The sequence below is a fragment of the Pieris rapae genome, chromosome 1 (genome assembly GCF_905147795.1).
Source record: "Pieris rapae chromosome 1, ilPieRapa1.1, whole genome shotgun sequence".
NCBI classification, from domain to species: domain Eukaryota; kingdom Metazoa; phylum Arthropoda; class Insecta; order Lepidoptera; family Pieridae; genus Pieris; species Pieris rapae.
In genome coordinates, this window is record NC_059509.1 from 6,905,884 (window position 1) to 6,929,151 (window position 23,268).

Sequence of the window (23,268 nt, forward strand, 5' to 3'; positions counted from 1 at the left end):
TCAACTCGCGTGTGCTTTCCTCTCACGAAATCGAAAGTGATTATTCGAATTTGAGACTGTGATTCGATCTGTGTGAATCGATTGTGTGTGACTGAACAGTGATTGGTAGCTGCTGTTATCCTGAAACTGTTTCTTCGGACTTTTTACACTGAAAGCTCATCTGAAAAGGTACGGATTTATATAGATAGTGAATTTGGCTAATTATGTGAAATGAGAAATTTGCAAATCATTGGAACAGTTGTTTATGAATATATAAATGAATACGTAATCCGTAAGACAACAAACAGCTAAAAGATTTCTCATTAACTATAATTTAAATATCTATATATAATATTTTATGTAATTAATATGAATATTACAACAAAAAAATATGTATACGAGAAGAGACAAACTTGATGATTTTTGCATGACCGTTGAGAAAGTTGCGTAATTTCACTTTCACTTATATAATCTAGAATTGTTATCTTTCGCATATCCACGACGTTCGAAAAGCGTTTTGCATGTTTAAATGTGGCAGCTGTTACATTTGACACGGATGAGGTGGTAAAATAGGCAATATGTATATGTAATTAAGAGCTATAAGATCGTAAGAAAATTCTCTAGAAACGATATGTGGAAGGCTCGAGGAAAGTGGGTCAAGCGTCACACAGCACGCATTTTATAGGTGTACGGCGATATTTCTTGTTTCAGTTAATAATGTGAAATGCCCGCATAATATTGCATTTAACATTGTTTTTCATCAAATCTTCTATCTGATAATGTATCTGTACGCATTTTAGAAAATTTCAAATTGATGAACAGATTTTAATTCGTAAATTCTGCGTATATAAATAGATATACTTATCAATTTATAGTTTTAAATTGTAGGTGAAATAACTAATAAAAAAACAGCGAACGAACTAACTATTTAGGATATTTAAGCGTTGTTGTTTTGAGCATAAAATACTTAATAAATATTATTAATACATTTATGGACTAAGAAATTATGTATTAAATATGTAATTTTGAAGTCTCATCTTCAATGTAGCCGGATGCGGAGATATACATGTGCTACACATGAGTAAAGTGCTCTTGTGAAATTCGCCAACAGTAGGTTTTCCCGACTATTGTTCGGACGCACTTCGATTTCGTAACTTTTGAGTCATCTTTATGGCATTTCGAAATGTTCATGAAGCTTAACAATATAATAATGTGCTTTACTTTGAATTTTTTATTCTCTAAGTTAAAGACATAAACGCGTGAACTGTAATATGACGTTCCTTTAAAACTATAACCAATAAATATTTGAAGAAAATGAAATTACAAAGTTTTTACACATGGTTTAATACGTAATAATTCATTCAGACTTACTTATAAATTATGATATTAATTAATAAAATTCCATATTTATTTGTCATTTTGATAACTTACCATATTTATTATTTGATGGTAATAAACGTCATTAAAAACTTAATATAGCTGCGTAATTGTATTAAATTAAATAAGTGATAATCGTCACTTTCTCCCTCGTATAGATTTCATATTTGAGAGATTTTTTGAATGTTATGGAAGGAACAAGGTGAAAGCGTTAATAAGTATGTTAAAATTTCCGTCAAGAAGTCTTATTAATTTACTAATTGCAGAGTAATTAGATGCTACCCACCCCATTCTGTGAATATATTACTTCGTTTAAGCAATTTTTATAACTTTCCTTTTTACTTTTGTTTAATAATATAAAAATTAAATGTAACTACTATATTTAGAACACATAATTGTGCACACATCTATATCTTAAAAACGTAAATCATAGTACATAACGACAAATATGTACAGTACAAATTAATACTTTACATTCCTTATTAAGAACAATAATATTGTCCGTAAACTTGAAAGTTATGTTATTATCCCAAGACTATGGGAGATCAAAGGACCTTTAATGTAGTTTGTTTTGCTGAAAGAAGACTTTGTTTATTGATTTTCTAAAAAATACTTGTCTTGTCTTAAAAAATCCCTAATTTTTTTGATGCCAATAAATAATTATTATTCTTATTTAACATAGTGTTTTAAAGTAAAGTAATCGATGTAGACAAATTAAGAAATCTAATGGTGTTAGTACTGGGGATCTGGCCTGATCGGTCTATTTATACCAAACCAATTAGGAAAACATTGATTTAGAAACTCTTCTTCGATGGAGCGGGTCCATCTTGTTGGGAAATTAAGTTTTCTTGCCGGAGCAAGTAAACTTAAGATAAGAAATCTCACCATGGTTTTCATATCTTTTCTCTTTAAAAACACACAAAGAGTATTTAAAAAATTGGTATAAAAAAATGAGGGCTGCTTTTTTTCACATTTGAGTCGGTTCGATTCCCAGACGAGTCAAATAAGTTTTAGAAATCCTTTTAATGCAGTACTTACTTTTTAAAATAAAATACAGTCTTTCAGCTAAATATCCTATTTTCTATATTTAAGGTACATTCTTTGATGTCCAATAGTCTTGGGTCGCCCTGTACTGTAAACACACCCATGCCGCTTTAACTTGTAATAGTTTAGAAACATTTAATAAGTATCTTATTTTTAAGCCTCTCGCCTCAAGGAAAGTAAACAAACTTTCGCATTTATAATATCAATCGATGTTATTTTAGATTAAGTATCAGAGGCACGTGTTATCTCCGTGGTGCTTGTGCAAAGGAAAGTGAGTCAGTGTGTCACAAGTGCCTCACCACTCCCAGTGGTTATAACACTTCACTTGTTCTAAAGCATTTGTTTTTAATTAAAAATTTATTGCTTCCTCTGCATGCCTTCTGTTGCATTTACATCTCATTTGTTTGTGTAAACTGTATGCAACTCCAATCAATAACTTTCTAATGGAATCGATGTAGAAAATTTCAAGTAACTTTTTATTATTTCTTTTATCGCTTTTTTAATACACATTAGGTCGACATAACAGTACTAATTTACGAGATGTACATTACATTTTAAAATGCAGTCTTACTAAACAAAATACTAAATATAAACTAGAACATTATTTGCTGACATTCATTTAAGAAAAACTTTCTTGTTCCGTCATTGTGATCGAATCCAAAGTACGATACGTCAGTATTGTTCTAAGGCACACTTTACAAGTGGGACTATCTTTTCTTCGGCCTGGGAAATGAGCCACCCGACTCGTTCCGATTAAACGCCAAGTTCACAAGATTAGAACGTCATTTATCATAAAATACTTATGTTATTTTATCAGTAATAAATAATAAATAAATCAGTGGCAACAACCTCGTTAGGTCTTGACCTCATATTTCTGAATGTGTTTCATAATCAATTTTTAAATCTAATAGGCAAGTAGGTAATCAGCCTCCAGTGCCTGATACACGTCGTCGACATTTTGGGCTAAGACATTGGGTCTAAGATATGAACCAATTCGACTTAGGGTCCTTCAAGAAAAGAGCGTACCAATTCTTAAAAGGTCGGCAACGCACTCGCGAGCCCTCTGGCATTGAGGGTGTCCATGGGCGGCGGTATCACTTAACATCAGGTGAACCTCCTGCCCGTTTGCCCCTGTCATATTAAAAAAAAAAATGTCGGTTTCCTCACGATTCTTTCCTTCACCGTACGAGCAAATGTTAAATGCGCACATAGAAAGAAAGTCCATTGGGATCGAACCTACGACCTCTGGGATGAGATTTTATCAGTAATCTCAAACCAAAACTCTGATTCGATGGTAAAAATATTGTATTACGCTTCTGTTTTACCAACAAATATAATTTGAAAAACTTGTTAAGGTTATGCCGACATTGCATAGGTAATTTAAAAAGTTTTCGTAAGCAATTTCACGCCTCAATTACACAAATTATTTAATAGTTACATAATACCTAACAATGGAAAGTATTTAATATAACAATGTGTTAATACTTAACCAGCCCGTATCACTTAACGAGGTGATAGAGCCCCTATAGGTTTTCATTTCCAATCTCTGCACATGAGTTTTCCGCGGGGAAATTGATCTGATTTCACTTTTGCAGCAACCGGTCATTGGAGACATCGGAAATTTCTCCCTTGACATTCAAGGATAAATTGCCTTTTCTGTTGACATTTAGGTAATATGTTTTAATCAGAAATCGGTCGTCAAATTATATGTCGATTTAACTGAACGTTTTACACCCCAGATGTGTATATGAATGATTTAAACTGTTCAGATCAGGAATTGCATAAAAACAAAGTTATATTTATACTGAATTACACATTTTCATACGACAATCAATTTACGTATTAAGTTGTGGAATATATTCATAAGTGATTTACATTACTGTTATAGAATAATATATATACTAACAATCATAAAACAGTTTTCGTAAGTTATTTCATTGCGGTCTGTATTCTTAAGTTTTCTCTCGCATCCATCATCTCATTTACAAGTCCTATAAAATAAGTCGTAGAGAAAACGAAAGTACGTGGCAATTAAACACTACAATGCTCTCTAACTTAAAATAAGAAAGTGGCTCATAGCATTAAGTTAAACTTAAGATTAGCCATATGTTGTACAACATTCTAAATTACTCACGGTTATTTAATAAAGTAATCTTATGTTTTTCTTGGGAGAAAATTTTTTTGTATCGTACATTAAAGCATCTTTGAATGGTCATAGCTACTTTGATGATTCTCTAATACGTCTTATTTGATGGACATATTAAACTGTGATTTTATACTAAATAAAGTACTTTTAACTTTACGTAATTTTATGTAGTATCCCTTTCTCTAGTAAACTAATATAACTGAATATTTATACTTTAGTATAAATATTCATTTATGTTCGTCATTTCGAGAAACATCAGAATTCAATAGATTTTATACTAGTTTAGTCTTTTTTATGCATTTCTGAATTAGCCGCTAAGGATTTGGTGCTGTCAGTTGTCTCTAATTATACCATGTTCGTAACTGGTTAGTAACTAAAGTGAAGGGCTGTCGCTACTAAACTAGTGCATTATTTATTACATGGGCGATTTCCCGCGAGCCGATGGCGTTTTCTCCACTTTCATCTGGTATTTACGGGTGTGCACTTGCTTTACGACATTCTGATATTTGGTCCTATGAATCTAGTCTCGTTTAGCTATACGAACCATATAAGGTTGATAGATATTGTTAGAAAGAAATCGTATTACGGCTTATGTAGCAGACAAAATGGAATTGTATGCCTATTTCATATACTATTACTTTTATACGTATTTTAAATATTTTTTTTACATACTATACTTTTTTTAATATGTCCAAAATTTAGGCAATGTTTTTTGGTAACAACAAAAATGTTAAGCATTGTGTGTTTTGTGATATGGCTAATATTCAAGATATTTTGCTTGGCTATTGTTAGGTGCTTTCACTTTCACGTTTCCGCAATAGCGATACGAAGGAAGTCAAATTATGGCGAAAATAACGCATTGTCTTTCTGTCCTATTGTTGACGTAAGGAAGGTGCCTGGGGCTTAACAATGCTTTAGATAATATATACTAACTACATTGTAACTTTGTAATTATTATTCGTGGCACTTAGCCATAATAAGGCACTTTTTACATAATTAATCCTACGTACGTATCAATTACCTATCAATATATTTATTTGTTTCAGGTTTTCTGCCGTATAGAGTACACGCAAATTTATGCCACCGAAAAATTTATTTGTAAGTATTCACCGAAAGTGATCCACATTAGATCGAATTTTAATATTAACTGAGCAAAATTTATTAAGAACCAAATTTTTTAATATTTCGATGTTTCGATGGTATTTCAGAAATGGTATTCAACAAATTGACAATATTTTTATTTAATTATTCCTTTTTCACCTACGCGAATTATAATTATTACGCAAAAAGTATCAATATCGGCATTTTGAAACTTTTTGCGCTTAAAAACTCTTTCCTATACAAATTATAATGACATTATTATATTCTGTGCAACGCAGGTGTCTTGTACACATATCATTTATCTATATATCTTATAATATATATAATATTGGCAATAGACTGAGTTTACTTCGATATATGGACTTCAGAAAACTAAAGTAATTTATCAATTCGAACTAGACTATGAAATAGCGCGTTTCACCAAAACGAACTTTCTGTTTTATAATATATAGTATATTTTAATTATAACTAATTATTTTCTAAATTTAAATTAAACATAAAATTTAATTTCCGTCTCACCAATTACTTTTAGTTGACGTTGCGTAATACACACTTCAAAAAATATCTCTCACGAACGTTTCTTTGCCAAAAATATAGCACTTTCTCTGAATGTAATTACCTTAGTGTGAGTGAGTTTGCGGTTACGTAACACATTTGTAAGAGTGAACCCAATTAGAACAAACCAAATAGTGAAAGTGGTCAGCGCAGGATCATAACCGTACCTAATAGTTTTATCTCATAAAAATAAATTCGGAATTTAAATACTTTTGTTATAATAATGATGCAACTGAAAGAAAGCGTGTCAAAAGTAACTCGTCCTTACATCGACGTCCGTTTCGACACAAAGTCAAGGGCCTATGCGCCGGCCATTATCTCACGATGTTGCATAATATCGGGAGCATCGGCCTCGTCCTTGAATTGTAAAACTTTCACGACCGATTATTATGGACCATGATGACCCCCATCAGTTTTTGTAGAACAATTTAATGCATTGTGTACTTTTGATGCACCGAAAGAATTTTATACGTTCGATTATTTTTATTGCTACAATGACTTTATTATGAGTCAGCATATTGGAATAAAATAAATTGTTATTAACTTTTCTAATAATAGAAAATGCCTAATTATTATGACTGTATACAGTGATTGTGCAAAACAGTTACAAAAATAATCGTATAATCCTAAGTATTATTATGATATGACGATATAGCAATTTCAGTAGTAATGTCAGTGTCAATGTCAACATCAGTAACCTATGGGCGATTAGATTTGATTAATCATAATTTATTGTATTTTGTTACTTATAAGCCTAAATTAAAATCGCTTACACTTTCAGTATGCAAGACAAAGATGAATCTGTTTTTACAACAGAAATTTCAAATTAAAAACGATCCCATAGTGAGTGTGGTTAATTAAAAGCTTGTCGGGAAGTAGGTGCGTTTTCTATTCTTAGCAAGTGCGGATGCCGTCAATTGCTGTTACACGATAGTTGGATATCGGTTGTCGATAGGAACGAGGTTTCTACGGAACTTCCGGAACTACGAGAATGGAAATATTGGGAAGTGAGAATCAGAAACCGGACTCCATACAATGCCCCACATTTCTAATAGCGCGTAAAAACAACATCGATAATATCATATTTGATTTAGGTTAGTAAAATGTAAACATAGTTGTTTAATGACATGCCAGTACTATTAAAATATTACTTTTGGATAACAAGTTAAACTGGAATTTTAAATCCATTCAATGTGTCTTAGAGAGATTTGTTTAAAAAAGTATGCATAGCGTATTGTGCAATGCGTAGAATTATTATTTTCTAGACAAGTAAAACTCAATTACGCAATAAAGGTCAGGTGCAAACTAATGTGGGTTTGCGAAAAAATCGCACTTGCGGATTCTTCACTGTCATACCAATGAAAGTTACCGGATTATGTGCTAATGCCAAGTGCGGCGAAGAAAGCGAGCCTTGCCGACGGAGCTTTTTAATACAGTCATCTCGCTCTGCCAAGTTTGGCGTGTACTCGTAAGAGAAAGACTATGTACATTTTAAAAGAGAAAGCGGGCCACGTTACGTTTCTCGTTGCCATTATCACGGGCATTGAACGTAAACCGGCATCGACTATATGTTTAGGTTTTTATTCTTAAAGTAATAAGGTATAGTTTTATGTGGCTCGAGCCCGTACTTATGATGCGTTCGGTGGTTTGCCATTGATACAGAGATGCAAAATTCGGAGAGCAACGAACTGTGGGCGGTGAAAGTGTTGCGTGGTGTAACCTTGAGCCTACGTCGCTTTCGTGGAATTTGCTCAAACGCACCAATACAAAACAAATGTTACAGGTGTTTTGTCAACGTAATTTTGATTGATGTTTCTCTTGAATTACGCTACGAAATTTAGGACATACTCGAGTATCGTATCCGTAATCTTTCGAATACTAATCATTCGAAAAAGAATAAACTAACTGAAGAATCTTATAGAATAGCAGACTTTATAATTAAACTAATTCGTATTTTTAAAATAAGTAAATCTTATTAAAAAAATCTAATAAACTTTGCGTTCAGCGACTATAGCTTTACGTACTCTTTGAAATCAGAGATCTACGACAATCTCAGTTGTTTAATGATTAAATTTCTCTCGATCTCTTCATAAAAACAACAAAATAATCGGACTCCATTCATGCGTCTCCAAGAATAGCATATCTGCCAATGCGCCTGCGATAATGTAACGAGCGAGAACCACGTGCCATTCAATTTGTTTTACAAGCTTTCATTTCTAATGAAAAACACTTAAATCGCATCACTCTTATTGTCAACAATGTTTTGTAATTCAATTGAATTTTCACTTTTTAGGTCAATGATCAAAGTCTTACTAATAATACTTTTCTCACGCACCAAGAACCTTATTAATAGTTTTTTAATTTATTAAATGCATATCATCATATAGGTTTAAACTCTAAATATTTTACTCTTAGGTCGTACATAGTAATTTATGAAATAATTTTTGACTGTCTACACGAACAAACTTAAAAGAAAAAATCTTATCGAGGTCGACTTTCGTGGGGTGTTGGACTGAATGAAGTTTTATTATAACTAAATAATTGAGTAATAATGCCTATTCATCGCGGCTTAATGAGAGTTTTGACAGAGTAATCAGTGCCAAACTTTTAGATGTAGACCTCGGTTAGCCCGCGGCGAATATGCTCACGGCACCTGTTATTTGTCTATTTCAATTATATAGTATTTGACAGATAGATCTATGGTCAAATGTCAGCAATCAAGTAAATGAAGACGTCAGAAAAATCCAGGTTAGGACGTAGAGAAAAAAGTCTTAATTACAACATTCGACATAGATTGAGATGTTAACTATGAGGAAGAATTTTTTGCGTGTTAATAATTTAGAGATTATTTTAAAATCTAATAAAATTCTTTATATTTTTATACGTTTTAAACTTCAATGTTTGTGTACTCTTTTAGGGAATATATATTATAAATCGAGAAACGTTTTTTTAATGTTTTCAAAAAATGAAAAGTCGGCGATATTATTACATATATACATATGAAATAGACAATGGTTTGTTTGTAGAATGATCCTATAGTATTAAGTTGCAAGTAAAAATTTTCATCAACAACTAAAGTAAAATTAATAAAACAAGACGAATATTGCAAAAAGTAATAGATTAAATTAACAATTTCAGCTTCTATTTATGTAAAACACTTCTGTGATACTCATAAAATACCAAAAATGTTCTCATTAATGAACATGCATTTGATTGTGATCTCGAACGCTGAGATGTAACTTTCTAACATGCAGTCTGGTGAAATCGGCATCTCCAACTCGAAGCAAACGGGCGTGCCACTAGCTATCCATATTTTGCTCTTAAGAATATTTATAATACAATATTTCTAGAGCTTTCATAAACAGTGTATAAATTAGAATACTCTTACAATATCAAGTTTGCTTTAATTTATGTAAAAATTTGGATTCGGTACATTTATAGTCTTCTAGTTTTAAATAGCAGTAATTTATTGCCATGAACTTATTTAAATAGCATGGTCAAAATTTCCTTAATTAGTATATTGATTCAATTATATATGTATTCCATATATCATAAAATTAAATTATATATAATAAATTGAAAACGACCTTGTGTTGAGTCAGGTGAAGGCCGCTCGTTTCCTCCGATCGCATCAGGAGCGTATCGGAGAAAGATGCATCTGGTGCAGTTCCGGTAGACCGCTGCATTCGGTCAGTGGGTCAATGGAGGGGAGTGGTGGGGACCGGGGTAGAGCTCGCAAGTGGCAGTGTTCGCTGTTCGCCGTCATGCGAACACCCGCAGCGTCCGTGCGCCCGCGCCTATAGCGCTAATGTGTAGCGCAAGCGCGAATTGAATCCACTCATGTGTCTTGTTGGTTGCAGGCCGCTGACTGACCGGACTGCGATTATGAAGACCAGGCTGCTGTTTCTACTCGCGACGCTCCTTTATCAGGTGAGTTTATTAGACAAATTATAGACGACAAGCTAATAAGTATGATTAAACATTTTGTGCTTTACAACAAGCGGCAGTAAACGTTTTCTAAAATATAGATGCTTAGAATTTAGCTAAATTACAGGAGAATAAAGAAAAAATATATATTATATACATTTTTTAAAACATTGCCAAAAAATCATCCCAAACCAAATACACACTACCAGTTCAGCTAAAAATTAGGAAATACGAGTAGCAAATATTTTTCAATACAGACAGCTTTGGTTGACAGAATTGCTAATTTAGATAAAATAAATTATGATATAGCTTGCTAATTTAAATTTAATACATAAAGGCAAAATTTATGTTAGTATATTTATCGTAGATACAGTAAGCTAACCGTTCGTTAAGCAATGAGGTATTAAGGCGATCGCTGTATGTGCAGCGTCATAGCGTTTTTCATCAATTACTAGATTTCACCACAACTGTACTCTACATACAGTATTCCGTTCGTCCATAGACTACTTTATAATAGATTATTACCGTTTCATTTGGATTTTACCGACAAAATTAAGAAAAAATAAGTTAATTAACTATTAGAGGGGCTGACAGAATTATATATTATTTCCCTGATATGTTGTATTTATTTTATTAAAAGAAACCTCTGTCAGATTTATTGCATGTTTGTATTTTTATTTGGCAAACAACGCAACACAGATATCTCTTTCATATTTACAATATAAGCTCAAGTATATTAGATACATACCTACTGTAATATTTATATATACATATTTTGAAAGTCTAGTTGATACATTTTTTTTAAATGCAACATTATACTTAGCAACAAAAAGTACAATGATATGACAAAAGTATGTATATTAAAGCAGTAATGATTGCAACAATATAGTTTTTGTAAAGATTTCACCGATAGCTTTAAAGCGCACGATGTACAATAAATGTAGTTAGACTAATACATCATAGATACTTATATTTGTATAGCAGTAGTATTCAATAGAATGGTTAAAACTCTTATGATTCTTACTGGTTAGTGTTGATATCAACATTCTCGTGCTCTCTCTCGTATTCTCATGCTCGTGTTCTCTTTTATTTATGCGAAAGTCACACATTTAGAAATTATTTACTTGTGGTTTTTACGATATCTTAGATCAATCAAATGTTTATATTTAATTCGATAAAAATGAATTATTGATAGAACTTTTACGGATACAATTATTTTACATGCGATAAACATAATACTGGCCAATTGAGTTTCAATAAAAAAGATAACAAAAAGTGAAATTATTTGCCAAAAATCAAGGTCAGTTACGTAAATTTAAATGCAATCGAGACAGTGTTTATTTCGATTTCTCGTTAAAGACTCTGTAAAATATACGACCAGCATGACATGTCTACCAAAAAGCACTTTCACTGCGGATAAAATTCAAGCTTAATCGATGATATAATCGGTAACAAAATCGTGCAAACGATTTCATTTTCTGTCGTGCTTCTTATTGTATATTATGATTAGATAATATGAATAATAGTTAATGTTGGTACTATGGTGACATAACGTATTTGAATACAATAGGAATTTTATCGGGTCAGTTTCGATTGATTTTTGGCGGCTGAGCACTTATTGCCGAGTGAGTGAAACATGGAAACTAAATCTTTTACTTTGTATATTAATTTTAAAACACTATTAAATAAATAACAGTTCATTACTGTATAGAACACCGCTGGTTTAAATTTTTTATATAAAAGTTTAAATTTTTTAAATAGTTTACTTTGAATTTCAGTTATTTAACTTTCATTCAGTCTCCTTAGTCTGTGATTTTGAAATCATGAAAAGAAACACACTCAATATACAGTATAACACAATTAAATTATGTATTATTATAGGTATTTAATACAAGGTGTCTATGGATATTAATCATCACATAAATAATATTAGCAACCTACAACAATTAAATAAGGTCACAGGTAACAGAAGCCCCTAATATTTTGGCAAAAGGGAAAGGCTTAAACAGGAAGCGGAAGTGGTTATCTTACTCGCTTACCAACTGCTGCTTATAGACGTTATTTTCAATTTGTAGTAAAAAAAATTATATCGTGTAGATGAGCTAATATCGTGAATGTCTATACACATTTCAGTCTCTATTTTGATTTTAATTAAGGATGCAATTTAGTCACACGTTTTTGATAATCTCAGCACATTTTAATTATAAATTAAATCAATATATTATTAATAAAACTAGGTTAAAAATATTGCTTTAAATATTATCAGTTATGTTTCTTACGTTAGCTGAAAGCACCTAATGTATATCAAGAATTTTCCTAAGAAACCTGTAAGGGCCAGTTGCATTTCCTTTTGCTATTTACAAACTCGAGCAGTAGGTAATTTCTAACTGGTTTAGAAAATGCGATCGATTAGAAGCAAGTGCAAATCTTTATTACCTTGTAAGTATATTAAGTTATAATACCGTCAACCTTGTATTTTTTTTTAAATTGCCGTTGCCCGTTATTAAATAGCTATTGTAAAATGATAGTATTGTTATTTAATATAATATTGCTGCAATCACTCGAACCTGATCTAATATCTGCCGCACCATAGCGCCTAAAAAGAAATCGTAATTAATTGTGCTTGTTTAACCAGTTAAGTAGCCAAAATAATTTAAATAACCTCTAAAGCAATTGAATACAAATTATGTTAAATTAATAACAATTCAAATCTTATGCAAGACAGTCGTTAAGTCCGTGAAAGTATTTTACTAGGTTGATTAATATTATAATTTTCTCGTGGCATCCATCAATGTAGAAAGTCGGAAAGATCGGCGCAAGCGCAGGACGGCCGCGGCGCGATGCGTGGGGAAGTAGAGTGCGACGTACCCGCGCATCGGAATGTGCACTTGGCCAACGATGCATTTACTTAATTGTCTTAATAGTAGGGTATGGGGTTGAAGTAACATTTACACATACATAATGGCTGATCTATATGGTGTGCCTCCCAAATTTAATAAATGCATCAATCAACAAAACAAATTTCATTACGAAATACTTTATAACTAGGATATACTTCTCTATAAAAGTGGTTTAGGATAGATTTGGTAAACTAGAAATAACGCAATTCGTTTTCGTTCTAGGATGCAAGATGCGAACCGCCAGTAGACTCAGCATCACTACCACTGGAGCACCGTGGTGGCGCCTACGGCCCTCCACTACCGCCGCAGACAGATGATCCCTGGCCATTGACCTCACCTGACAGTCCCAAAATCAAACATCTCCAAGTCCAATGTGAAAAAACTCATATGCGTGTCAATATTGAGTTCGATAGACCGTTTTATGGTATGATATTCTCAAAAGGATTCTACAGCGATTCACATTGTATGCACTTAAAACCGGGGACCGGACATCTCAGTGCCACTTTTGAGATCTTCCTTAACAGTTGTGGTATGAGTAGCTCCGCTAATCACAATGTAGCAGCATATGGAAGCCCTACGCCTAGTGGATCGTACGTAGAAAACACGATTATTGTGCAGTACGATCCTTACGTTCAGGAAGTATGGGATCAAGCGAGGAAATTAAGGTGCACATGGTACGACTTCTATGAAAAGGCTGTCACCTTCAGACCGTTCCAAGTCGACATGCTACATGCCGTTACAGCAAACTTTCTCGGAGACAACTTGCAATGCTGGATGCAAATTCAAGTGGGAAAAGGACCCTGGGCTTCAGAGGTGTCTGGTATAGTCAAAATTGGACAGACAATGACTATGGTACTTGCAATTAAAGATGATGAGAACAAATTTGACATGTTAGTAAGAAACTGTGTTGCGCACGATGGTAAAAGAGCACCAATCCAATTGGTAGATCAATATGGATGTGTAGTAAGACCCAAAATTATGAGCAAATTCCAAAAGATTAAGAACTTTGGCCCTTCTGCTTCTGTCGTATCGTTTGCGTACTTCCAAGCTTTTAAATTCCCAGATTCTATGAATGTCCACTTCCAATGTGTCATCCAAGTATGTAGATATAATTGTCCTGAGCCTAAATGCGCTGGCCTAGGTGCCGATTATGGGGTTCCATTATTGGGAGGTAACACATTGGGAGCAGGTGAATATGGCCTCCCCAACGGTGAGTACGGACTTCCTCCATCCCCACACTCTGAATATGGTGTTCCACCGGCGTATCCAGACCCTAGGCATCCCGCAGACTCATCAGGTGCTTACTCTGAAAAACGAGACGACACAGTTCCTCCACCACAAGGACAGGCTTCATCTACACCTAATGCTCCAAGTCCTTCCTCACCATCACCAAATAGAAATGATGAAGACGACGTCAACCTTCCTCCACCACCACCTCCGGGACGACGTGGCGTATACAACACAGTCAAGAGGAAAGATGAAGGACACGGTAATCTGGCAACGTTGGGTGGCCGCCCGCGATCTGTTGAAGATTTACCCGAAACATTAGTAGGAGTTAGAAGAAAACGTGAAACATCGACACCATCACGTATCTATAAGCGAGATGCTCAAGAAATGACTGACGTAAATACAAGCAGAACGATACAAGTAGTGGCGCCAGGTGATGTTAACTTTGCTTTAAACAATGCGGCTACCAACGAAACAGTTGTGATTCAATCACCGGGTACTGATCCAGAAACGATATGCATGTCAGTGCCATCATTCGTGGCAGGTTTGGTCATGTTATTATTAGTACTGGTAGTAGCGTCACTGGTAGCTGCTTTTCTCTTTGTGCGAGTGCGGGCGCTAGATAGAAAAGGAACACACGGCGCCACCGCATACTATGAGACGGACTATGTGAAACATACGAACTAGATGCAAATGTGTAGGGTGCGAATGTGACGCGTGGACGTTCAAAGAACTCTTCTCAGATCCAAAGAGCGAGCGAGCATCAGCCACGGCTGGGCGGCGTCACTCACGATGAAGGTGACACTGACGTGAACGCTGGTCAGCCGCGGAAGAGGTTCGGTGACTTGTGACTTATTTATTTAGAGTATTTAATGTGTGTGATGTATTGTTCGACTGCATTTTGTAAATTATTTTATTCGTGTATGAAACGTTCCCTGTACTGTATTTTTAGTCGTTCTGTCTGTTGTAATTTTGTAAAGAGTCGTAAATAAGATACTAGATATAAGTTATATACCAATTAAAGTGTCGTGTGAGATTGTTGTAATTATTTTTTTCTTTAAATAACTCACAATAAATATATACTTTGAGGGAATTGTGCTTTGTGTATGATGATTTGATGTAGCTTTATGGCCCGACCATCAGTCCCCTAATCTTAAGAAAAAATAATGTTACGAATTTGATAACGGCCCAGAAATTATACATATTAAGAAAATAAAAATGGTATGGTACAATATGGCATTATTTAAGTATTTTCTGGCTTGTTCTTGGTTCAATTCCTGAGGTACAATCATTATTTCTAATTAATAGGCATTCTCAATTATGCCTTAAAATACGCTTGTTTAATAATCAATCTTATAAAAATACTTACACTATTCCACTAAAATTCTAGAAAGAAAAGACAATATGAAAACTAAATATATTTATTCATATGACCAAAATAAACTAAATCTTATATAAAAATAAATTTCTACTAAACATAAGTAAAGTAGGTAAGTAATAATTTTCATAAATGTATAATTAATTCTCGCATCTTTTGTACGGTATGTATAGTATTTCGAGATAGTTTACATAAAATTAAATATAGTGAGAATATAACAAAACCTTATTTCCATGGTTTAATCATTTTCTTTTTTGCACATTTTTTACTGGTGTTTGGAACTAAATTCAGTACTGACGACATCTCGGATTTAGTTGGACTTTTATATAAGACTTCCAAATTATCTTCATGTTTCGAACAAATGATATCAACCAGATCCTGCACAAATACGGTTTTTGTAAACATGTCAGAATAAATCAAATTTGTCTTTATTTTCAAGAGTGAAGAATATTAGAATAGCTCATAAAAATAATATTGTTATAAAATCTAAGTACGTGGACATATGATGACATCTACATACGACATCTCTATACAGTATTTATTCAAAAATGGTTTAGTAACACAAGAAAGCGCCTAGAAATAGATAAAGCTAAACTAAAAATATATAAAAAATACTAAAACCCGTTACAGGAAATGGACAAAAACTTATTTCTTCCTTTTACTCTCTTTAACCAGAAACTTGGGGGCAGGTAATTTTAATTATTACAACAAAATTAATAAAACCAATTAAAAACTTTTAAAGTCATTTTGATGGTTACTGCTCAAAATATATATACATGTTTAATATATTACCGTCTTGAAAAATGGAGATTCAATTGTTCGAGTTTTATTTTTATTTGCCTGCAATTTCTGAGGTCGTAGCCTCTGTAGTTGTTTTGGTGAATTGGGCATGGTAGCAGCATCAAGACTCCCCCTACACTCTGTTTGTGTGTATTTTGTCTTCATTTTAGTTTTACAAGGTTTTACATTGGTCTAAAATAAATAAACTGTATTAAGTACAAAAATAGGTAGGAACGATAAGTGTTAGGAGAATTATTGTGTCCAACTAACTCTATGGTTTCATAATTCAGTGGGTAAGGCTGCCAAAGCTCATAGCCAGAACAATCCATAAAATGGACGCCTAAGATACCTTACAAGTTTTGTCCTCGTATTGGGGCGGTGGGTTACAGAGCACTTAATTTTTCCATAATATGTTATGCAATCGTTATTTAAAAAATATAAATTAGTGTTGTAGAAAAGGTTAATATGATATCTACTACTGATACTTACGATATTATTTTGATTGCGCGTTGGCTCCTGATAAACTTGATTGGATTTTGACTCTAAACCAAAATTGTTACAAAGACGAGGAATTCTTAACCTGGTCTCAGATTGCGTATGTTTGCGTACTTTTCTTCGCCTTCGGGTTCTTCTTTTTGAGTTGCCTTCGCTATGTTTTGGATGCTAAAAAATTATATTTTTAAGAAGATTGAAAATGTTTTCATTTTTGCGGTAAGTATATAATTAATAATAAACATAGGTTATATTGAGTTAATACATGTTCGGTAAAATTTTTAAATAAAAAAAAATAGTGTTTCTGTATTTAAAATTCAACATAATACTCGCATTTAAAAATAGAATTATAACGTATTTTTTATGGCATTAAAAAAATACTGATAGCGATCCGTTTGTTGCTATATGATCACACACGACAGTATATAATATATAATATGACGTTACACATTTATAGCTAGCTAGTTAAGTATAAGCAAGAAATTGCCGTAATAAATATTAAGGCGCAGAAGGGCAATTCTTATCAACATGTTAAATACCTGTATCGACGGCAACGCTAAAATCCTGTGGCGTGGAGTCAATAAAGGATCCTGCGGCGGCCTGCGACAACGCACTGTCGATGCAGCTGGCTGCATTGGATAATAAACGGGAGAGCTCGCACTTTGCCGCTGACGTAGCTAATAGAACAGGCCATACTTTTAGTAGCTTGCATTTTTTTTCTTTCAGTACTTATAACTTTGATCTTATTTAGCACACGGAGTATTTTAAAAAACTGTTTGCAGTAAATTCGAGGGGGGGGTTGCCTACCTAAGTATACTTCACCGCCACATTCAACCATCTACAAAATATACATTGATTAAATATAAAGATGTAAGAGACAGGCTCTTACATGCGATTCACCTGGATCGCGGTGTGTGCTTCCTGGAGCGCCTTGAGGTAATTGCTTGGGTTCGTCATCACCTGCAGCATCTTGATGAACATGAAGCTTTATCTTATTGCGCACTAAATGCGGCTTTATTTCATCAAACCACACATCGCACAACTGAATGAGAAACATATTTATATTTTTTTCAGTCGTAATTTTCTATGTGTACGACCTACGAGCCGTTAACTGCTTGTGTTTATTAGCTTCCTCATACTTTAATGTATAATATGATATGTATAGGAAAACTATAATTTTATGTTAAATTTTTAAGTCGCTTGATCACATCGACCTTAAAACTAACAAAAGCAAATAAAACACTAAATTGGTCTTAAATAATACTTAATATATGGTCTAGCAAATCATAGAATGATCATAAATATAATATAAATAAGAAAGGTCAGAAACCTACATTAACTAATGCATTTTCCAGTTCATATCGCACAGTTTTGGGAATTTTACTTTTACTCCTTGCTTTTGCATTTTTATCCGTCACATCTGAGATTTTGTTGGGTCGGATAACGTTCTCTTTACCCACTACTAACTTTTTCCCTACGACTTGAGCCATTATTGTTGCATTTTTTTCTTAGATGAAATCAAAATAAAATCTTTAGAAGTTTCTTTTAGGCATGGATATTTTTCACAATATTTTAAACAAAATTAATTTTTGACACGGTTGTATTGAATGACTTTGACCATAGATAACATAGAAATATTTTTGGCAACTTCAATAGAATTCCATAACCAACCGAAAATAATTTTTATTGCTCTCTGTCCTAAACAATACTATTCGATTTTTGGTATTACATTAGAGGGTAGATGCAAAAAGTGATTAAATACTCGATTTTCGCTTAAAAAATAATAGTTCTATTTTGGAGTCGAGACATATCGTTCAAAAACACGTTGAAAACAGATTTATAGGCCATTATGGATTTTCTTTTGTGGAAAACATTAGCTCTTACCTTTTCGAGAAAACTGATTAACCTACGAAAGAAGTTTACGGAGAAAAAAAGTGACGCGATTAATGATGTCCTAATTTACGGAAGTAATGATACCGAGGAGTGGAAAAAGCAAGTGGGTCTCAACAACCTTTTCTGTATTTTGTACATGATAGTTCATGCTGCACGAACAATTAATGTATCAATACCCAGTCTGGAAAGTGATTCCATAACAAAATCTCTAATACAAGTGAAAATAAAAAATAATGTGGAAATAAGGCTAATTGTGCACAGATATGCTGAATATTGTAACTTACAGAATTTAGCAGAAAACGGCATACGCGTCAAAGTTATAAATTCTACAGTGAAACTTGAGCATGAATTCATAATAATTGATGGAGATGGTAGTGATTCTGTTGCTATTTTGGGTTCATTAGATTTTGAAGTGAATCGCGTTAACTGCTCCAGGGATATAACTATTCTATCCTCAGATTTTGATCTTGTTTCAAGTTTACAGCGCGAATTTGATAGAGTGTGGTGTTCGGTGGACGACACAGAAATAAACAATTTTGACGATATCGACGAATAAACATTTAATATTTTTCTTGAATAAAATTTTTAAATATTCATTGATGAAATCTCTTAATATTTGAATGCGTAATTGTAATTTTAAACATATAATAATAAAAGTCAATTTCAGAAAATACTGTTTTTATTATTTCCATAAAAAAACAAATTTTGATTTCCTCAAAAACCTATAATTTTAAGGCAATTCCCTCATTATTTGTACTCGAGTTTTTATAAAGAGAATTGTTTTATATGCCAACTTCTAAAATAATAAATCATATTTATAAAACATATGCTTACAACAAATAAAACACTCCTTACACCATAATCGCTAAAATGGAACTGTACAAAGTTTAATTTTATTATTTAGATAATTAAAAATATAAAAACTATTAACTAGTTTTACTATCTTATCACAATGTGTGTTGTTAAATGTCACAATTTAAATACTGCTTCAACAAATTTTAGGGATTAAGATGACTGAGACTTATTTTAGAATGTCATAAATTAGTGCATACTTTCATCTTTGTTTCGTCTATAAAATTGCTAGTATGGATAATACTATTATAGTATTTGCAAGTATGAGTCACACTTAATAAAACAAATAATTATTATACAATATATACAAAATACATACATTCCAATTTTTTAACTATATGTGCATATAAAAATATTGAATTTACAATAACTCCAGTTACAGTTAAAATTATTAAACATATAATGAGACCATTCACTTTGTTTTTAGAAACGCTTTCCTATACTTACTCTTATATACAATAAATTATTACATTGATAATAATGCAGTAATTTGGAGTTAGAATATCTATATTTAATTGTTTCTCCAACAAATTAATATTGAATATTATTTTGTAGGATTCAAGGAGATTTTACTGTTATTTACTGGTACAGACAATTGAGTAAGTAAAGTAAAAACAATTGTGTGTTATTATGTTTTGTCATTAAAGTTAATTCTGTATGTTAATAATGAAAGTTTGACAGTTTGATGAGAGTAGGTCACATAAAATATTTATTTTTATAATAGATCTTTACCACTTTGTCACTGAGAACTGTACATCCTATTTTGCATTTATTAGCGCAGTATGTCTGATATCCTCACAAAAAAAGGTTTTCTAGTCATTTGTAACAGAAATTGACTGTCATGCATCTAATTCCGGGTCACTCATTATATCCTGTGTGCCTGTGGATTGAGGTGATGGCTCAGTATCATTTGTTCCTCTCGGAGAATACTGACCATATTCACATGGAGAGCTTAAATTGTCAGGAGAGGCTGGGAGCTCTTCATCCATTAATATTGTAGCTGGTAAGGATGCCGACACTTCTTGTATTTGGCTTGTGTATACTGTAAACAACAAAACTTAATAAAATAATAACTAGGAATGGATTTTATGATATATACAGACTGTAGGATGTAATCAGTATAACATAAATTTATATAGCCAGTGGTTAAAGTATCTTCATACAATACAATTTGCAAAATACGAGAAAGATTTATTTGGTAGTTATTACAGCAACATGTTTTATGTATGTACACTTTTCTGCACACAGTAAATAATAAGCACAAAACATTTGATTAAAGTCCAAGTTGCAGATAATAGGTGGAATATCTATTACAGGCAACCCATTCTAAAAGAGAGCTAAGAGTAACACAGAAATGTATAAAAATATAAACATAAAGTAAACATAGTCTTTAAGTTAAGATTTAGTTTAAATTTAATAATATTTAAAAATTAAACTCTGTATAAAGATTACCTTTGAGACTCGGTGACTTATAATCTGTACTGAACCCAAGAGATTCTTCCATGGCCTCCATTGTAAGTGAATCAGTATCGAGACTGTCCATAGATCCTGAACATGATGGTGAACTACTTGGATTTATATTAAGTGATAATTGTAGGGTATCTATATGTGGTAAGTGTGGACGAACCTGAAATTTTAAACATATTTGTATATTAAAGCACAGCACTTATAATGGGTATTAAGTTGAAAGTGTTGAGAGTTAAGAGTGTTGAGAATTGAGAGAGTTGTCTTTAAAATATATATTTTTTACCTTCAATCCATCTGCCCTATGTGGATTTCTGCAACCTTTACATTTACATTCGGTACAAGGCTTACTCTCAACATAACAGGGACAACGCTGACCACAGCAAGTAAGTTTACCAGGAGTTGCTGTTGCATTACCACAACGGCAACCTTTTCTTTTACTACCAGGGTTGCGTGATCGGTTTGAAGGCTTCTTAAAGGGAAGTTGATTCACCTGAAAATGGTTAAAGTAAGTTATTCATTTTTCATTCAGATAAAATTTACAATATGAAAGGCACATATAAATTTTGGAAGTGAAAACATTCTTACTTTGCCATCTAGTAAGCTATTCTCACTTTGTGTTACTTCTGTGTCATCAGCATTTTTTCTTTTAATTGTTATTTTGTTGCCAGATCCTGCATACATAACTGAATATAAAGGAGATCCATTGGATATATCTCTGTTATTGGTGGTGCATTTATTAGATGACCTTGTTTCTATACTAGTTGATGATGAAGCAGCCTGGGTTTGAGTTGATGAAGAGTTATAGACACATGGCAAAATACTATATGCTGATTTTGATAGGCCAGCATTACACTTATAATCATCATCAAAACGGGCTCCCTCCCTTATCAAATCTATCAAACCTGAACTAGCAACAACACCACCATTTTGCCCAACTACTGAAGCATCTTCTTCTACTAAAACTCTGTATGTTTCTGTATCCATAAAATACTCACAAAGTTTTTTGTAACATTGAAGAAGAGTCCTTAACAGACTGTTTTCGGTATAATCCTCATAATCCTTACACTCACCACAAGAGGGCTTTAATTTCTTTCTTCCACCTATGCAATTTTTACACACATGGTGCTGGCAATTAGAACTTTCAGGAGTAAAAGGCTCTTTTAGTAAATTTCCGCAAACAGTACATGATAATGATTGTCTTAAATAAGGAACAAGACGATATAAATCAGACCAAGAACTTTTATCCGATGGGTCAGCTAACAGTATTAATCTTGAAGTTGATGTGTATAAACTTGTAGCATTCATCTTCATTTAACTATAGCGAGAATTTTACATGAGAAACTGTTGTAGTCTAATTAATATACACCAAAACACAAAATAACACTGGGCAAAAAGCCGCTTTGGAGTTTGACTAGTTTACATTTCAAAATCATTAAATGTCAGTAATGACGTCTGATAGTAGTCTGTACATTTTTTTAATTTTATGACCTGGTAACATAGACCTTTAAGTCATAACTTATTACATAAAATGTTCAATACTTTGGAGTCACAACACTCCACTAAATTTCGTCATTTAAATTGTTTGAATTGTATTTTTATAATATTAAATAGGATCTTTTAGTAAAACGTTGAGTGGCGGCAGGCGGGAGGAAGAAACACATTTTTATGCATTGGTAACACTAGGCAACACAAGTTTTTGAATGAGAAAACTTTATGGTGGGTTTACACGCTTGCCATGCCTTGGCAAATTGCAAACTGTGCCAAACCTCTACAATTCTCGTTTAGTGTTTGGATTGCGTTTACACGCTTGTGAATGCGTCAGTCTGCAATATACATCCAAGCATGGCGGACACCGAACTTGTGACGGCTATTACATTTGGTTTAACGTACTTTGAAACATCATCAAACCATAATATGATATTATGATATGATCTTTTTTTACATCGGATTCCAGATACATGGTTCCATTTGGTAATGTTCCAGAAACGAAAGACTCTCCTCATTAAAATAAAAATAAAATAAAATACATAGATCACAATAGCTTCTAAACGCAGACCAACATGTAAATGCATCGCAAGCGCTTGCCGCAAACGCCCTTTGATCTGCGTTAAAAAACCGACACTCGACTGGATCGGAAGCAAGCCGGCACA

The 23,268-nt window shown here is 33.0% G+C and overlaps 4 protein-coding genes across 5 annotated transcripts; 2 read left to right on the forward strand and 2 right to left on the reverse strand.

Annotated features, from left to right (window-relative positions):
• On the forward strand, positions 1-15,301 carry LOC110995819. 2 transcript variants are annotated; one of them, XM_022263170.2, is made up of 4 exons: positions 1-168; positions 5,593-5,644; positions 10,063-10,132; positions 13,252-15,301. In XM_022263170.2, exons 3-4 carry the CDS (start codon positions 10,088-10,090, stop codon positions 14,941-14,943), a joined length of 1,737 nt encoding a protein of 578 aa, XP_022118862.1. In that variant the 5' UTR covers positions 1-168; positions 5,593-5,644; positions 10,063-10,087; the 3' UTR covers positions 14,944-15,301. The 2 variants fall into 2 exon arrangements, with proteins under 2 accessions (XP_022118862.1, XP_045484332.1); XM_045628376.1 differs by lacking the exons at positions 1-168; positions 5,593-5,644 and having other exon boundaries at positions 9,946-10,132.
• Positions 15,302-15,411: 110 nt separating this feature from the next.
• Positions 15,412-18,501, reverse strand: LOC110995821. Its single transcript, XM_045628391.1, has 6 exons — positions 18,241-18,501; positions 17,807-17,948; positions 17,446-17,583; positions 16,904-17,077; positions 16,427-16,606; positions 15,412-16,012 (listed from the first exon to the last, which is right to left on the reverse strand). The coding sequence occupies exons 1-4, from the start codon at positions 18,394-18,396 to the stop codon at positions 17,064-17,066; spliced, it is 450 nt and encodes a 149-aa protein (XP_045484347.1). The 5' UTR covers positions 18,397-18,501; the 3' UTR covers positions 15,412-16,012; positions 16,427-16,606; positions 16,904-17,063.
• A 109-nt stretch (positions 18,502-18,610) lies between these two features.
• Positions 18,611-19,464, forward strand: LOC110995822. The gene has a single exon (XM_022263173.2). It carries the CDS (start codon positions 18,756-18,758, stop codon positions 19,353-19,355), a length of 600 nt encoding a protein of 199 aa, XP_022118865.2. The 5' UTR covers positions 18,611-18,755; the 3' UTR covers positions 19,356-19,464.
• Positions 19,465-19,522: 58 nt separating this feature from the next.
• On the reverse strand, positions 19,523-22,538 carry LOC110995820 (E3 ubiquitin-protein ligase MSL2). Its single transcript, XM_022263171.2, has 4 exons — positions 21,704-22,538; positions 21,402-21,608; positions 21,104-21,278; positions 19,523-20,693 (listed from the first exon to the last, which is right to left on the reverse strand). Exons 1-4 carry the CDS (start codon positions 22,427-22,429, stop codon positions 20,491-20,493), a joined length of 1,311 nt encoding a protein of 436 aa, XP_022118863.1. The 5' UTR covers positions 22,430-22,538; the 3' UTR covers positions 19,523-20,490.
• Positions 22,539-23,268: the final 730 nt, after the last annotated feature.

Coding starts and splice junctions, on each gene's coding strand:
- LOC110995819 (XM_045628376.1), top strand. CDS start 10,043: ATGTGTCTTGTTGGTTGCAGGCCGCTGACTGACCGGACTGCGATTATG. Junction 10,133..13,251: donor TCGCGACGCTCCTTTATCAG/GTGAGTTTATTA, acceptor TTTTCGTTCTAG/GATGCAAGATGCGAACCGCC.
- LOC110995821 (XM_045628391.1), bottom strand. CDS start 18,396: ATGGCTCAAGTCGTAGGGAAAAAGTTAGTAGTGGGTAAAGAGAACGTT. Junction 17,949..18,240: donor TGGAAAATGCATTAGTTAAT/GTAGGTTTCTGA, acceptor TTTCTCATTCAG/TTGTGCGATGTGTGGTTTGA. Junction 17,584..17,806: donor AAGCACACACCGCGATCCAG/GTGAATCGCATG, acceptor CTGTTCTATTAG/CTACGTCAGCGGCAAAGTGC.
- LOC110995822 (XM_022263173.2), top strand. CDS start 18,756: ATGGATTTTCTTTTGTGGAAAACATTAGCTCTTACCTTTTCGAGAAAA.
- LOC110995820 (XM_022263171.2), bottom strand. CDS start 22,429: ATGAAGATGAATGCTACAAGTTTATACACATCAACTTCAAGATTAATA. Junction 21,279..21,401: donor ATAGGGCAGATGGATTGAAG/GTAAAAAATATA, acceptor TTAAAATTTCAG/GTTCGTCCACACTTACCACA. Junction 20,694..21,103: donor TAAGTCACCGAGTCTCAAAG/GTAATCTTTATA, acceptor TGTTGTTTACAG/TATACACAAGCCAAATACAA.